The sequence below is a fragment of the Phaethon aethereus genome, assembly GCF_964289735.1.
Source record: "Phaethon aethereus genome assembly, chromosome: 2".
Classification (NCBI taxonomy): domain Eukaryota; kingdom Metazoa; phylum Chordata; class Aves; order Phaethontiformes; family Phaethontidae; genus Phaethon; species Phaethon aethereus.
The window spans coordinates 133,545,336-133,562,680 of NC_138582.1; the positions used below are offsets into that span (position 1 = coordinate 133,545,336).

Here is a 17,345-nt window from a genome sequence, read left to right on the forward strand (position 1 = left end):
ACTTGTCTTTCCATTCACTAACTGTTCTACCACATTTTTAGGCTTCGCTATTCTTTGGCTCCCACAGCAATGCTAGGAACATCTCCACCTGCAATACAGTTACTAAAACAGGCAAGAGGTCTGCTTATTCTTATGCATGCGCTTAATTTTACAGAGATGAGAACAGCTTGGGACTGTTATCCATCAGCAGGATCGGTGGAATCGCTTATGCCTGTACAATTAAGACAGCCTTATGAAGGTTTTGGGGCTTTTTTTAGTCACACTTATGCTCAAAATCATTAATAATATTATAGAACCATATAAATACGGAAAAAAGAGATGCTTATAAAACAGAAGGGGGGGGAGCGTTCCTGACAATCTCTTTTTTTTCTCCCTTTTAATTTTAAATAAAGCTGTCTGTGAATTTGAGCCTAGGGAGACCTTCATTAAAATCAATTAATCAGTCAGCCTCTCTGCTGAATAGCTTTCTGGAGACAAAAAGTCAAAATAGGGTTTGAGAGCGAGGTGTGTGCCACTTCTGCTAACTTTCTCTCCAGGGCCGCCGCCCCACACCCCTGCCCTTGCTACGCCGGCATGGGGGCAGCCGCCGGGCGAAGGCGGGAGGGATCCGGCCCGCGGGCTGTAACCGACTGCCGGGGGGGTGGGGGGAACCGGAGCCCACCTGGCGGCGCAGGGGCCCCGCTGCCCCCGAGGCCTGCCCGGCCGCAGGGCGCGCAGGTGCCCCGGGCCTCGGGCTCGTCGCCGGGCAGGTGAGGGCTGCGTCTGGCGGCCTCAGCCTCCCTCGGGGAACAACCGACCACCCCTCGGTTTAGCCACCACGGCGAGGGCTGGTTGCTTTCTCCCCTCTCACGCGATGCGGTAGAGGTGACGGCTGCGTTAGGAGCCAACAACTGCCTTAGGTGCCAACTCCCACCGGCCACCAGAGCCCCCCAGGGGGGGCGCCACCTTCCCGGCCCCAGCACCTACCCCAGGAGCGGCTCCCCTCGCCCCACCGGCCGCTACAGCGGCCCCCAGCCCTGCCACCGCCTCCGAGAGGCTGAGGGGGGAAAGTTGGCGGCGGGGCGCGCCCTCCTCCCCTCCCCACCCCCGCTCGGTGCTGGACGGCAGCTTCCGCCGCCCCCGCGGCGAGGAGGAGCGGGTGTCCCCCGGCGGCGGAGCAGCCCGGGTGCCCTGCTCCTCCTGCTGCCGGCGGCCGCCGCCGGGGCAGCACAGCTGTTACAGAGCCGCGCTGGTCCCTCCTCCCAGCTGCGGCTGCCTCATCTCCCCCCACCCAGCCCGGCCCTCCCCTCCGCCGCTCCCGACGCTGCTGCTGCTGCCGCCGCCGCCGCCGCGGCCGCCACCTCCTCCTCCCCACCCCCACCCGCTCTCTCTCTCGCTCCCCATCTCTCTCTCTCTCTCCGTCCCGTTCCCCCCTGCCCCCGCCTCTCCCCGCCCTGCCGCCGCCGGCCCTGGCAGAGCAGGCACCGCAGGGGGATCTCGATGTAACACCATGACAGGCATCGCCGCCGCGTCCTTCTTCTCCAACGCCTGCAGGTTCGGGGGCTGCGGGCTCCACTTCCCAACCCTGGCAGAGCTCATCGAGCACATCGAGGACAACCACATCGGTGAGTGCCCCGCGGGGCCGGGGCAGGGGCCGCGGCCGGGGCAGGGCAGGGCAGGGCGGGCAGCGGGGGCGCCCGGCGGCGGCGGGTGCAGGGGGCGTGGGGGCCGCGTGCGCGGCGGCGGCGCGGGGGTGGGGGCATAAGGTGCAGCGGGAGCCGGGGCGCGGCGGTGGCCGCCGGGGGAGGGAGGTCGGCGGGCAAGGAGTGGCAGGAGGGGTCTTGCGGGCGACGTGGAGGGCTCCTTGGGGAGGCGGCGTGCGGCGCGGCGGCGGCGGCATGGGTGGGTGCGGGGGAGGCGTGCAGCCCGCCGGCCCTGGCGAGGGGGGAGTTAGTTTGCATTGGCAGGAGGGAGCGCAGAAGCCCGGAGGAGGCGGTGGAGGAGGGAGGAGGACGGGCACAGCACGCCGCCTGCTGCTTCCGCCCCGGCTCTGGCTGTCAGGGCTCCGGGGAGGGAGGGAGCCGCCGCCGCGGCAGCCATTCCGCTTCCTCCTCCTCCTCCTCCTCCCGCCGCCGCCACTGCGTCCTGTCAGCGCTGTTGCTAGGTGTGGTGGGGAGGACGGGTCGCGCTCTGGCCGCCGCAGCGCGGGAGGCGCCTCTCGGCTGAGGGACCGGCGTGAGGGGGGCCGAGGCCGCCGGCGCGGTGGGCGTGGAGGGAGAGCCCGGCGGCGGGCGGGCAGGAGGCCAAGCGGCCGCGGGGCCGGCGGCCCGCGCCGCCGGTGCAGCCCCCGGGGCCGCCCCCGGGGCCGCCTGGGCGGGAGGCGAAGGCGGCCGCGCCGCTGGGACCCGCTGCCGTTAGCCGCGGAACCCAGGCCAGGCCGCGGAGGGCGGGCGCGCTGTGCCGCGCTGGATCATCACCTGTGGGCTTTCCCCGCGCCGCCAAACGGCCGCTGCCTGCTCGGCCGCCGCCCCCCCCTCCACGCTCCCCTCGGCCGTCCGTCCCGCCAGGGGCGCGGGGGCGGGGACGCCGCCGGGCCTGCGGGCGGCGGGGCGATGACTCGTCAGTGCTTTCCCGGCGAGGGCGCCTCATGGGCGGCGGGCGGGAGCGTGCGCAGGGGCCGCCGGGGCCGCCCTTCGGCAGCGCGGGCGGCGCCCAGGGGAGGAGGGGGCGGGCGCCAACTTTCCCTCTCCCCCCTCCGGCGGGACCGGCCTGCCCGCGCCTGGCCGGGCCTGAGGCGGGCCGGCGCGGAGGGTCTGCCTGCGGCACCGCGCTGCCCGCCCCGGCGCCTGGCGAAGCATCTCGTCCCGGCGCCGTCCTCGAGTCGGGCACGGCCCCGCCGCTCCTCAGCCTCGGCAGGTGTGCTGCGTTGGTTTATAGGCTACTTCCCCGCTGAAACCTCTCGACTTTATCTTTTTGCTAATAAAATGCAGTGCTTAAACTTTAAAAAACCTGAGCTAATTCTTTGAAGCAGACCAAGTTTTAAGGTCTGGGGAAAGCACAGAAGTTTTAAGTACCCATGGGCCGGAGGCTCCCGTGTTTCACTAGAAGTGAGAGGAAGCAACTTGCTGCTACAAAATGATGAACCTACCATGCATTTCAGTTTATTAAGTTTTCATAGGCAGGCCTGAATACCTGGAAATAAATCACTGAAGTTTAAATTGCGACTGTAACCTTACGTTAATGTAATGTTACAGGTCAGCGAGATGAAAGGTGTGGTTCTCACAATTATCACTATGCCTGGTATGAGGTAACAAAACCACATACCGCAAAACTGTGTATTTTATGACTGGACGTGGTGCAAGCATACTGTTGTGATGTTTTGGGGGTTGTTTTTTTTTTTAATCTCAGATTCTTAGCTTTTCCTACACTGTGCATCATGTTACACCAGAAAAGCTTAGGGGAAACAGTTTCCCAAAATGAAAGTTCACAAGTCATCTTGTGTTCTTGTCTGTCCCTTAAGTGGATTATCAGCCCTTGGGTGCCACAGCGTGTCAGAAAGATACAGTCCAGCTCACGTGGTCTATGTGTTGCTCTTTAATCCCTGATCAGCAGTTCTGGGACTTTTCCACAGAGAGGAGAGCTTTATGCTGAAATACTGTAATTTCTTAATAATAGCATATTTAATTCTATAGCTGATCTCAAAGTTAAAGTATTACAGATTTAGCACACACATACCCTTAATTGAGTGTGTCATATATCAAGACTTGCAGGGCACACAACTGAAACTTCGCACATACAGTGTCGCACGTGCAGCTGATCGAGTACAAACTGGTGGAGAATGATGTAAGGTTTCTCGTGCTTCATCTTTAATGTTTCACCGCAGCGTGATGGCAGGTTAAACTTGACCTGCTTGTGAATACAAGATGCAGGTATGTTCTGTTACTTACCTTTATCAAACCCTGGAAAAATCAGTAGGGAGTTGTACCAGTGACACCGAGTATGGATCCCAGAGCTCACGTGGAGGCTCAGCTGTATGGTTTGTTGGGGGGATGGGGGGGGCTCCCAGCACAGCCTGAAGCATGAGAATCTATGAAAACTCACCAGATAAGCGCTCAGCCAAAAAGTGATTAACCTTTCTGAAGGCAGCTGGGAAAGAAAGCAGTAAATGTCTGAATAGGAGCTTGTGTTGGAATGACTTTCTCAGTAAGTCTGATGCAAAGTGTGTTCAATGTTTGCTGTCATACAGGTCTGGAAATGTGCACTGAAAGTTGTCATGTTAAAAATTGGCTGTAGTTTTTGTCATATAGAACAATATACATGCCATATAAAATATGCATTGATTTGGACATTCAGTGTGTGCTGCAGGAGTAAAGAAAACTTGATTGAGTTATTTTCCATTTTTAAACTGAAGTTTAAACTGAAGTGGGCGATTGCTGGGTGGACAGTGTTACAGCACGGATAACAAACTTGATGCTGCAAACAGATCTGTGTGGGGAGGGGTGTATGGCAAGGGCTCTTGGTGGTCTGGCTGCTGCTCTGCCACATTTCACAGGGTGATTTAATAATCACTGGAGTGCTGGTAAGAATGTAGTAGCTTTTCAGAGCTGTATCTTGTCTCTGAAAAAGTGGGAACAAATACTTACGAAGGGATTTTTTTTGGTCAAATAAAGCTCAGCTTAGTATAAAGAAACACTGTTGTGGCATTTTGAGGACAAAATATATTTGGTTTCTGATGGCTTCTGTAGTTGCTTCCCTTGCTTTTAACATAACACTCGTGAAAATCATATGGTTGTGAAATAATTCAATGTACAGTGGTTTGGTTTTTTTTTCTCCTACGTCTGAGTGGCCACCTGATACTTTTTCAAGTAACTGGTAATTTATTGGTGTAGATAACCTGGGCGAGTTGTGCCCATTGGATGAAATATTCAACTCTGAACAGTGCTAGGTGCCCATCAGCATATCAGCTGCTTTCTGGATTTTGCATTTATGGATTGAAGACTTGTGAGGAATTGGCTAGCTCAGGAGCACAGCTTCAGTGCCTTCAGAAGGCCCTGCTGGTGTCCTCTGCAATAAGACCACATTCTGCAGAAGGAACTTAAGTCTGTAGCAATACTATGAAACAGCGTATTCACGTTTTCTGTGTCTCGCAGCTGAAAACGGGCATTGATTTAAAACTGCTGATTAGTAAATGCTTGTCTGTGAGCTTTTTCTACCAGCACGTTGTCCAAACGAACTGACGTGCTGTCAACCTTCTCTGCAAGTGTGCTGAAAAGGGGGGCTTTTAGTCTGCCTTGCTAGGGCAGGCCATCTCCCTGCCTCTTGGCTTTGGCTGCTCTGATCCCTTGCAGGTACTTTGGTTGACTTTTCTGATGTCTCTAGTATGGGAGCAAAAGGCCTAATTTACTGCTATTTGCCAGATTTACACTGTAGAATGGAATGGACTTAATCCAGTCAATTCCCCAGGGCACTGCCAAGAGAGGAGCAGATAAACAAACAAAACAAAAAAACAACAACCCCTGGTAGTGTCTTCGGCTGTGATGTTAGGAACAGCACTTCTGGTTCCACAGAGTGTTTCTGAAATTCCATTTAGGTCTTGTCTTGGTATAAGTAATCTTCTGGGGCATTTTCAGCTGGTTATAGAAGTCCAGAGGGTCACACGCTTTGGTTTCTGTGTTTTTTTGGGGTGTTCACCCCTGTGGTTTGATTCTTCCTCAATCCTACTCAGTGCCATAGTAGAACTGCACCCTTTAGAGTGGGGTATCAAGCAGCTCCTTAAAGCTAGTTGCTAATACAAAGTGTACTCTGAGCCAATATTTAAACTGAATCTATTAATCAGATTTTGACGACATCAGTTTATTGTTTTTTAATTTTTGCTTTGTATTTATAGTTGAAGAGTATTTTTAATCCCGTGTGCAGGTGAGGTTGTTGCTTGTATGAGCCACTTTGTGTTCACTTGGTTCACGATGAGTACTGACATGACGTATGCACCCATGTAGCTGTGTGGCTTACTTGAGCAGTTCTGCTTCTCCTGAGACTCGTCAAGCATTGAGGAAATGGATGTGAATGAAATGAGTGTCTGAACATACCATGGTGGGCCCAAAAGAGGTGGAAGGGTGGCTAGGAAGAGGTACAAAAGATAAATTTCAAGACACACTTAACCTTAATGGGAGTAGAGTATGTTAGTTGTGTTGCACTGAAACTGCTAGAAGAATTTGAAGGGAAAAAATAAACAGGCCATCTGCTTACACAGTAATCACAAAAACTAAAATGATCTACTGTCACTGAACACTTCATCATAACTTTGTAAGAAGTCCCAGTGTTGGATAGCTTCCAGTGAGATATTTGTGTAGTATTGGTGTTGGAACTGGGAGCTATGCTGCTTCTCACCAAAGTTGACCGATTCTCAAATGCTAGGATGGGACCTGCAACAGAACAGTACGTGCTGTGGGAGCACAGGCAGCTGCTTTCCTAAGTGGTAAGATTAGCAGGAAGAACAAAACTTATTCAATAGAAGAATAGTTGCAGAAGACCGAAATCTTTTCTCTAAAATACTACCCATCTGGAAAGTTTGGATCATATGAAGGGGGAAAGAGGCTTCTGAAATGCCGTGTCTGGTGATAACTTTGGCATCTGCTACCTTCGGTGATTTCAATTCTTGTTTAATATTAGGCAGTCAAGGGGCCAGATTCCACAGCAAGGAGGTAGAGTCCTTTAATAATACATTGGCTGAATGCACACAGCTTGCTTAAAGCTGTCACTTTCAATATTTTCTCAGAAATGCTAATCAAGGTTGGGCTGTGTCCTCACTTTGGTAGTAAAAGATGTTGGATTATAAACTGGCTGTGAGCACATGCAAAAATGGCATTTGGTGTTGCTGAAACATTTGCTTCACTCCCTTCTCTTGTATGGCCCAAACTTCCACCAGCATATTGGGTAAAGTTCGATATGACATAGATGACAGCTTCTATACTGGAGCTCACAGTATGTAATGTAAAACAAGCATAAAACGATGCAACCCTTTAGTGATGCTAGTGATGAGGATGAGGGGCTACACACTTGCATTTATGGAAGGCCTAGCAAACTTAAGTCTCTATAAAAGGGTTCATTTACTTAAAGCTGAGCCAGAAGAGTGTGAACATCATCTAAGTGGTTACTGTCATGTAGCTTTTTTTTTTTTTTTTTAGCATTTTGCTCAATGTGTAAATTAATGTTTGGAGTTGAGATGGGCTGTTTTGAACAGGTGGTTGATCTTAACCCAAGGCTTTTTACACAGAGAGTAGTGTGGCAACTAGTATACAGTATGCTCTGTTCAGTGTCTGGAAATCAGAGGACAGACCTATGCTCAGTTGCCATGCTACGTAATGCGCATAAACCTATGACTTTGCAAAATAAATGAACAATTACGTGTATTTAGCTCAGCAGGAGTACTAATTATTGCTCATGGAAAGCAACTAGAAAATCCTAATTGCGGCTATGTTGATTTTAAGTTCATCCTCTACCCAGTACTTCTACAGCTGTAAATTTTGTTATTTATGGAAAAGGTATTTCACAGTGATGTGGAAGGATGCATGTTCCAAGGATGTTGCTCATTCACTTTACAAGTCAGTGTGGTGAGGAAAGCTCTTCTACTTCAGGAAGGCTTTTCTATCAAATAGGGTCTTATTTGACAAACAGTTCTGATCAGCACTTTTTTCCCATACTCATAATCTTGAGCAGAGCAGGGATTTGGATTATTTTGCAGTTCCAGTTCTGGTTTTATCCTGGTTTCAGCTAGGATAGAGCTGGTTTTCTTCACAGAAGCTAGCGTGAGGCTGTGTTTTGTTCTTTGGGTTTGAATTTAAATAGCAATAAAATGTGAACGCAACATTTGTAACAAATTCTAGGTTATATTAATCATATGGGGTAAATGGAATTGCCCTTAAACTTCAACTAAAATGTAATTTTTTGATACTTCTGTGACATGAAATCCGTTCTTGTTCTGAGGTTACTAAGTACATTGAGGCTAAAGCATAAAGTGTTTTAATGGCGTAAAGTTTGAATGGTGTATTTCCTAGGAAGAAAGGCTGAAAACAAACATCTGTGAACATGCTGCAAACTGATTTTTCCTTTTTAAGATTGAAGGCCTCACATAAAGCCAGTAGGGATCTTTCCTTTTTCCTCTGCCATCTTGAGTGGCTTTGGGTGAGGCCTGTTGCAGGGCTACGTCCCTCCTGTCGGCGGGGATTGCTCCTCCTGTGCACTGGCAGACCTAAACAAGAACGAGTCAGCAAACGAAGAACTGAAGGAACATCAGGTAATTGGTAGCAGTTGTGTTATACTTCAGTTGTGTAGGGCATACTTTGGGGGGGAATTTATAGTGCTTATGTCTAGTCCTCAGAACATGAGAGGATGTTTTCATAGCTAACCTGCAGTCCTTACAAGAACTGTAAAATAATCAGGTGGCTGCCAGTCGAATTATCTTTTTTTCACTTCATCATTTCTTGAGGAGTGTGAAGAGACCAGGATGTATACAATAAAAAATAACCTGAGGAAGAGGTGAAGCTAAAAGATGAAGAAACATATGCATTCAATCTGGAGACAGTCTTACCATTCCTTCCTCCTATATAATATAATGCAAATACAAACAAGTAATCAGAAATATTTTGTGTCAAGCTGCAGAATACTTTAATGCAAAAGTAGCATTAGGAGGCCAGCTGCTTCTAGTGTACTTTTCATACTGTTCTTGAATGTGCTTCTTTTTCTTTAGTTGTAGTTCTTTTTCTTGAATAAGCTGTGGTTCACTGAGAATTAATTTTATTTGTCTAGTAAGCACCAGTAATTAAAAATTTGGATGATAAACCTCTAAGTAGCAGCTATATACACTTTGAAAGAGGTAGAGACAAAGATTTTAATGTTAATTTGAAATGGCAGCATAGAGAATTGATACGATAAATTAGCTGTATTTAACAAAAAGAAATAATTTGTTTTAAGGGACTGTCTCTATAAATAATTTCACAATTAAACAACCAATTCCTGTTACTCAGTGTCTAATTCTATTCTGAGACTTTTGCAAATACTTTCAGGGAGTACATATGGTTTATTAAACCTATCTTTAGTTACAAGAAGCTGGAGCAATATTCTGAGCTGTAGAATAGAAGTAGTACTCCGGTTTATGGTTTAATGATTTTTCTTTGCTATTAGTTTTTGCATTTTTCACCCTGAATTCTTAGGATGCTCCTTCTTAACTTTGTGCTGTGATAAACAAGGGGAATGAATTTCTTTACCAAAGATGCTGATGACACCACGATGCTGTTTGTGTCTCTGAGTGTCCAGGATGCTACTGTGCAGTTTAATTTAAGATACTGTAATTCATTAAAGAATCAATAGATTTAGATACAGATGTTAATTACATCTTTGTAACATTACTTCTTGTGTTACAAAGGGTGGAGTAGAAATAGAAGAAATTTATTAGTTTAATGGAAAAAACTGAGTGGGATTTTGAAGGCAAGCTGGTCAGTTCTCTATGGCCAAAAAGATTAGAATTTAATTGTGGATGAATTTTGAAACATTTCTTCTGATTTGAGAAAGATTCCACTGTGTGCTGATAGAGGCCATCTTATTTTTTAGACAGTTTTTTGTGAAAAGCTCAGTACTTTCATTTTGAAATGTTGGCATTGCTGAAACTGCTCCAACAAAATGTTTTTTTAATTTAGGAAATATTTGGACACTTCTGAGATTTTTCTCCAACTTTTTCTTTCCCCCCGTCCCTCTCCCTCCCCCCGCAACTACTTTGTTAAACTTGAGTAAGCTGCAAATGTTTCTGTTCTTTCTGGCAATATGTTTTTTTTCCCCAACATGTTTTGACAGATAGTAAATATTCATTGAATAAAAATAGAATTGCTGAATATCTGAGTATGCTGTGGAAAGGAGAAATAGATGTAAAGTATCACTTATTTCTTCAGCAGTGTGTAATGTAGTCGCCATCTTGCTTTCTGGGAATTATCTCAATAGAAGCAAGTGGAGCTGTAAGCCAGAAACTGGAAGGTAGTGCATTTAAGACACAAGAGATCCAATTTCACGACTATCTGAGATTGGCAGGTGTACATGAATGTGAACTCAGCACCCTATGTGGTAGCTGACAGTGGCATTCAGTGAAGAAAACAACACTGTGTCATTATTTCAGTAATTTATTTTGAAGTAAGCCTTCCGTGTATCTTTGTCAGACTGTCTGTCTTCAGGTTACCGGGGTGTCATGTTTTAACCCCATCTGGCAACTAAGTACCATGCAGCCGCTTGCTCACTCCCTCCTGGTGGGATGGAGGAGAGACTAGGAAGAGTAAAAGTGAGAAAGCTCATGGTTTGAGATAAAGACGGTTTAATAGGGAAAGCAAAAGCCACGCACACAAGTAAAGCAAAATAAGGAATTCACTCACCACTTCCCATGGGCAGGCAGGTGCTCAGCCATCTCCAGGAAAGCAGGGCTCCATCACATGTAATGGTTACTTGGGAAGACAAACACCATAACTCCAAACTTCCCTGCCCCCCCCCCCGTCCCCCCCCGCCCCCTTCCTCCTTCTTCCCCCAGCTTTATATGCTGAGCATGATGTTATATGGTATGGAATATCCCTTGGGTCAGCTGTCCCAGCTGTGTCCCCTCCCAACTTCTTGTGCACCCCCAGCCTCCTTGCTGGTAGGGTGGTGTGAGAAGCTGAACAGTCCTTGACTGCTTAGCAAAAACTAAAAACATCAGTATGTTATCAACATTATTTTCATCCCAAACCCAGACCACAGCACTATACCAGCTGTCAGGAAGACAACTGACTCTAGCCCAGCTGAAACTAAGACCGGGAGTGACCTGGAAATTCATTGGAAGGCTTGGTGTAGACTTCAGATGCTTGTCTACTTGCAGGTGAAAGCTACATACCAAATTACTGAGGTCTACCCTTGCTTCCTTTGTCTTCAGATCCATGGATGGACCTTGATACAAGTAAATTTGGTGACAAACTTGTAGGGAAACCCTGGAAGTTTACATCTTTTTCTAGCAATGTGTTGGAGAAGTGTTGCAACTTCTCTAACTTGCTGTTGAGTAGAGGAGTGACTGCTATCTCGCAGGCATCGGTGGTGGTTGTACTGGGTCAACTGAGTGATACGAGAGTTGTTAAGGTCCTAGTTTTGGTGCAAAAAAGAAGTGAACCACGCATATACTCTGTTTCAGTTTGGGGCCAGGGAGTTTTTCTTCCTGTTTATCCTGTTAAGCTCTTGGGATGCTTGCACAGCCTTCCTACTGAGGCATCAGGTCTTCATTATCTCAACATTTTTTTTTCCATAGACCAGGGGGAGGGGAAAGATAAGTGGAATTCTAGGGAAAAGCCCAAATAACTGCTTTTCCCCATAAATTTGTTTGGGCCATATTGCAAGAGCTTCCTGATTCACTTAATGAGTATGCTAATGAGAAAAAGATGGATTTGTGGAAGGGGGGTGAAAAATCTCCACAGCAATGACAGCACAGAAAGGGCTCAGGAGTGTGCTGCTTTGCGCTCTCAAGCTGGGTGTTATTCATCCAAATCCAGAGTACCATGGATGTGGCAGGGTGGACCAGGCAGTTGACAGCTTCATTGACAGTACCAAATTCACAAAAAATTGCATAGAACTACAGTGATATTTGGAGGGAGAAGGAAAGCGATAAGGTATATAAAATAAAATCCCATGGTTGCACAGCCTTGCAGGGAGGGACTAGGATGATCTGGGATCCTCTAGTGTAGTTATAAGTCCTCTATGCTCCTGGGAAGACACAGGGGAAGGTAGCGGTGTTGGTTGTGGAGGGTGGGAAAACAATGTTACATGGGTTTTTTTGTATGCACTTCCATTTCAGAGGACTACGCTAGAGAGTCTTCCTTTCCCCAGGCTCAGTGTAAGCACTTGCTATACTTCAGCAAGACTTCCTAGCTGTGCAGTAGGAGTCTTTCCACACATCCTAGCATTGGTAATAACTGCATTTTCCTTACATCTCAGAAAATCTCTTAAAGTGACCGCTCCTGAACTATGTAAGTGCTTCTGTAGATGGAAAATGCCAACACTGTAGCTATATCAAACCTCATCCTTTATCTTCAGCAGCTGTGCTTAACAGTGGTTCCAGATTTTGGTCTCTGTCCTAAGGCAGCTATCCAGAGAGTTCGCTACCTGTACCTAATGTTTCGGCTATCCAGAATAACCCCTTTCTCTCTGGCAAGTTTTTTTTCTGAGATTGTGAAGAGCCTGTCTTCAAAACAGAGCAAATACCCCGTCTTTGCTGACAGTTACCTTGGGGCAATTACCAGGCCTCCCTTTAGATCAGATTCAGTGGGGAGATAAAGTCTGTGTTGAACACTGTGATCTGGAACATAGTTATATGCCATGAAGTTTTAGTGGCTCGCTCAACCTGCTTCCACAGCCAGGGTAAATATCAAGAGCTTGTTCAGATTTGCAAAAATAATTGGATGCCCGGGCTGGGAAAAAGGTATTTGTTACTGTTACCTTCTATGGATTTTTTTGGTTGTGTTCTTGTATTTTAATATTAAATGGTTGGGTTTTAATTTTTTTTTAAAATGCCTTTGAACAGCCTGTATCTGATGAATTTTAGTTCTGTAGCAGTTTTCCTATCTCTGAGGTAGAAATCACCATGAAAGAGATGGGTAAGAAATTCTATCTCTGCTCTTGCTGTACCTGAACTGTACGTGAGGCCTTAAATGCATTTCAAATACTGAAACAATTATAAAAATTATCATTAATTTAGAAGCTTAATGAATGTTCTGAAGATATACTGGGTTAATTGATAGCTGTATTTTTTTTCTCAATGTTGACCTGACTTTAGCCTTTCTTTTTTTAAATAAAAAGTGCAGTTCCTGTAGCAGTATCACCCTAATTCTGCATTATTCCACTGATCTCTCAACAGCTAGTCGCCCCTTCTGTTCTTGCAAACAGCACAGTGTGCCAGCCACAGGATTGCTCACTACCACTAACTATTCTGGAAACAAAAGAATGCCTCTTCCCCAACCTTGCCTATGTGGAAGCCATAGCATTTGCATGTGGAAACCAAATCCGCTTGCTTCCCACCCCTCCCCAACTCCTTAATATTGGAAAGGAGTAGAGTTTTGCCTGCAACGGTGTAAGTGGCTGCTAAAGATACATGGTACCTCATGAATTCAGCATTGAGCCCAAACACATAATTTTGCAATTGCTTGTTCTGTAGTAGCAGGTGTGCATAAATATTAAAGGGGTGTTAGTGTCTGTTTATAACGTTTAGTGGTGGTGTGCAGCTAGAACCATGGCATTAAATTGAGTATGCAGTTTTCTATAAAGTATTGTTAACTTATATGGTGTGACAATTTGAAATATATTACATAGTCATTGTATTCCGTTAGACTTGTTATATCAATAATTAGCAACAATAATTCATGCTGATCTTTCTGCATGTGTAATTTTAAAATATTAATTGTAATTGAAGACCAAGTAAATGTTCTTTCAGAAGCTTGCAGAGATGCAGGTAGTTAGCATAAAAAGTGAGAACTGAAGAGAGGTGGTTAGGAAGAGCCCACATATTTAGTTTACTTTTGGCAAATTGACATAAGACAGTAAACAGCAGTAAGAAGAAAAAAAAACTTTCCAGTACCTGTATTTTGGGAAGACAGTTGCATGGGATTAGTCACTGTCATGGTTTAACCCCAGCCGGCAACCAAGCACCACGCAGCCACTCACTCACTCCACCCCCGGGTGGGATGGGGGAGAGAATTAGGAGGGTAAAAGTGAGAAGACTCCTGGGCTGAGATAAAGACGGTTTAATAGGGAAAGCGAAACAAGGAATTCATTCCCCACTTCCCATGGGCAGGCAGGTGTTCAGCCATGTCCAGGAAAGCAGGGCTCCATCACACGTAATGGTTACTTGGGAAGACAAATGCCATCACTCCAAACGTCCCCCTCGCCCCTTCTTTCCCATCTTTATATGCTGAGCATGACGTCATATGGTATGGAATATCCCTTGGGTCAGCTGGGGTCAGCTGTCCCAGCTGTGTCCCCTCCCAACTTCTTGTGCACCCCCAGCCTCCTTGCTGGTGTGGAAGCAGAAAAGGCCTTGACTGCATGCATGCACTGCTCAGCAATAAGGAAAACATCCCTGTATTATCAACACTGTTTTCAGCACAAATACAATACATAGCCCCATCCTAGCTCTCAGGAAGAAAATTAACTTTATCCCAGCCAAAAACAGCGCAGTCATCCTTTCATGACTCAAAAAACAACATACATACTCGGGGGAGGAATTAAAGAAAATTTTTTTTGTCTGTGTTGATCTGTGGAACAAAGATGGATCTTTACATCTGTCTTTCTTCTGTTCTCTCCTAGCTCTGCTTCCTAAGCCAGGAAAGTTCAACTCCCCTGATCCGCTGCCACCTTTCTTCTTATCTGCCAATCCCTGATGGGTGGTAGAAGGAAAGGGATTATAAATTCCACACCTACCTGTTACAGTCTGTGGAGGAAACTCTGCTCGGGCAGTGTTTAACTTTTGATAAACAGTTATGTTCAGCAGAGCGTTCTGCTACACATACACACAGACCACAGACTTTGGTTCTGGGTGCCCCAAACTGATCTGCCCTTTGCATAATGACTATCCACTTAGAAAGGCATTCTGCATGCATTCTGTGGTAGAAGTTGGTGGGTACCTGATTTAAGGTTTTTACACAAATCAGAAATTGTCTACTGTTATGTAATTGCTTTAAAAAAAAACCCCTCCAGCTGGTGTCTGTGCACACCTACTGCTGACCCTTCTGATTATTCATTTTGTTTTCTTCCCCTGTTGCTCCATGATGAGTGGTTTATTGGAGCCTTTCTATCATGGCTGGTGCTGCTGTTCCTCTGTCCTGACCGACTTCATGCTGTGAAATCTCAAAGCCTTCTTTTCTTGTGAATGCAGATTGTTCCAACTTATTTAGTTTTGATGCTCTGTAGGGCAGGTGTGGCTTAGGAACGGGACACTTATGCATTATAGTGTGATATACTGTACTTGTATTGTTTAGGCTCCTGTGTTATTACTTCAACCCTGTAAACACAGAAGATGCCTTTCTCATCTTCACTGCACGTGTGATGTTTGTTTTTCAAACTGAATAACTAATGCTGAAACACCAGGTTTCAGGGTCGAGGAGACTTTGATCTGCACATATTGGCTCCATTCTTTATTAATGTCTAATATCTTTTTCCTAGTTTTCACTCCCTTCTAGAAAAAACAAAGAAGCAGAGTATAGCAAAGGGGTAAAGATTAAGAAGTCTGAAGTTAAAACAAGGGAGGAAAGGAGTTTGTGAAAGACAAAGGAGTCTGCTTTTTTTAATGAGCTCTTTAACAGGAGGTCTTGGTTGAGGTTTTTGAATCTCAGAAGCTGGGCATAGTTACCTGCCTGAATAGAGACAATGTTATTTTCTTGCTAGTCAGAGACATCCCTAATTGAGGAGCATGTATGCAGGTCACCCATTTTCTCCTCACTCCCTTTCGGGTTGGATGCTTGGGGTGGTTCATGCAGTCTGCTTGAGACATGTATTTGAGTGAGATTCAGAGCTCTTAATAGATGCCAAAAGTATCCTCAGTACACTGCCCTCAACGTCCATATGTAATTTATCTTGAAAACTTCTCTTGTCCATATTACTGAACACCTTCTCATATCGGATCATTTCTATAGGTTATTGTAGCTGTTTTTTCAATCAGTCTGAATTCCTCTTAGTATTTTTGGATTTCTCTCCTCTGCTATTTTTTTAATTCATTTTATGTAGATCACACTCCTTAAGAGCAGCATTAATGATTTGGACGTAGATTACTCCTCTCTATTTTCACTTTGAAGCAGAACTTTACAAACCCGAGACTTGACATTTTTTGCTTGGCTTCGCTCTTCAGGATGCTGAGAACCCAATCCAGAGGGCAGCGTTCAAAGCACTGGTTCTCAGCTACTCAGCTACTGACTGTGTATGCTGAAGCACTCCTGCTGAAGAAATAAGCAATCTCCTTCTCAGATATGACATATCCTCTTCCTGTTCTTCCAAGAATACAGTAGACTTTCTCTTAAGGTCAGTTTTAAAGCCATCCTGTTTGGATTCCTTGGATTTGTTAAACATTGGGCTGGTGGCCCATCCCTCCTAAACAAACATTGTTTTGTTGCTGTTTTAGCAGAACTGCTTTTTTGCTTTTTTGCCTTTTTCTTTTCCCTTCCCCTTTCTCCTCTCAGTGGTTCCATAGCAGATATATATATCTTTCCAAGATCATAAAGGCCTTCCCTCCTGGGTACCCTTTGGTTGCTTTCTACCTTGTTGTCATGGGTAGGTGGCTTAGTAGAACAGACTTAATAATAGCTTCTCTGGCAGGCAGTTTGCAGCTCATTCTGACTCTGTTTTTTGTGGACCTCCTCTCCCAACTTGTACACTGATTTACCCACTGTGAGCCCATTGCAGCTTCCCACCTTTGAACCTCTGGAGTTAAGCAATCGCGTATCTTACGGGATAGCAGTTTTTAGAATCCCATAGGCAGAGCTAATGACAAGCATTCAAGAAAGCCAGGGTTTTTTGGTTTGTGGGTTTGGTTCGTGGGTTTTTTTTACTTTTTACTAAAAGCAGAACAGATGCATGAAGACCATTACCAGAAGGTTTCACTTTTTTATTTGGGTAGATACAAATCTGATTTGGATTCCTTTCCAAGACAACTTCTGTCTCACAAGCATCCGAGACAGCAAATTGGCTGTTCCCCAGTTGAAAACAATGCACCAAGTTGAACTGCTCTGTGTTGCATATTTTGAGCCCCAAAGTCTCTTACAATGTGGCAAAGGAGATCTACTTTCTCTGTTCATATCCTTGCTGTGCAGTGGAGTATCGTATGTTGTTGATTGTTAGGTAGATGAACGTAAAGTCTCACAGTCCTCCTGTCTCCTTGCTCTCTACTAGTTGATGCTGTGGTATCATGGCTGTGCAGTACGATGTGGAGAATTCCTGCAAACAAAACAGCTGGTTGAGTAATCATGTCCTAAGCAGTATGAGTTTACCTGGTCAGAACAACATACTGCCACTTCTAGTTGAGCATATATCCATGTGAGTTTGACAAAACGGGAGCTTGCCTGTTTGGTATCTCCAGAAGGTTATGTGCTGGCTGACACTGAGACATGTGCACTGGTTGGTGCCTCTGGTTCCATAGGTGTTTGCTGGGCTGTATATCCTAGAGAAAAGCACACTTTGACTGTCACATATCCGTAGATACACTCTGAGTTTTCTTTACTTTGAGAGGGGAGAACTAGTGATTTGGGGGATGACAACATGTCAAACCAACATGTTTTTGCATAATCAGCATAAGATACTTATCTAGGGGGTTGATATTTAGGAAGCTC

General features: G+C 46.0%; 1 protein-coding gene across 1 annotated transcript in view; it reads left to right on the forward strand.

Moving 5' to 3' along the window:
• Positions 1-1,474: 1,474 nt before the first annotated feature.
• JAZF1 (JAZF zinc finger 1) overlaps positions 1,475-17,345 on the forward strand; it is a gene marked incomplete at its 3' end in the record, with an annotated part of 194,121 nt that continues 178,250 nt past the window's right edge. Inside the window, exon 1 of the mRNA XM_081996659.1 lies at positions 1,475-1,604. Coding sequence (XP_081852785.1) covers positions 1,490-1,604 — 115 coding nt within the window. The 5' untranslated portion in view covers positions 1,475-1,489. The remainder of the gene's footprint in view (positions 1,605-17,345) is intronic.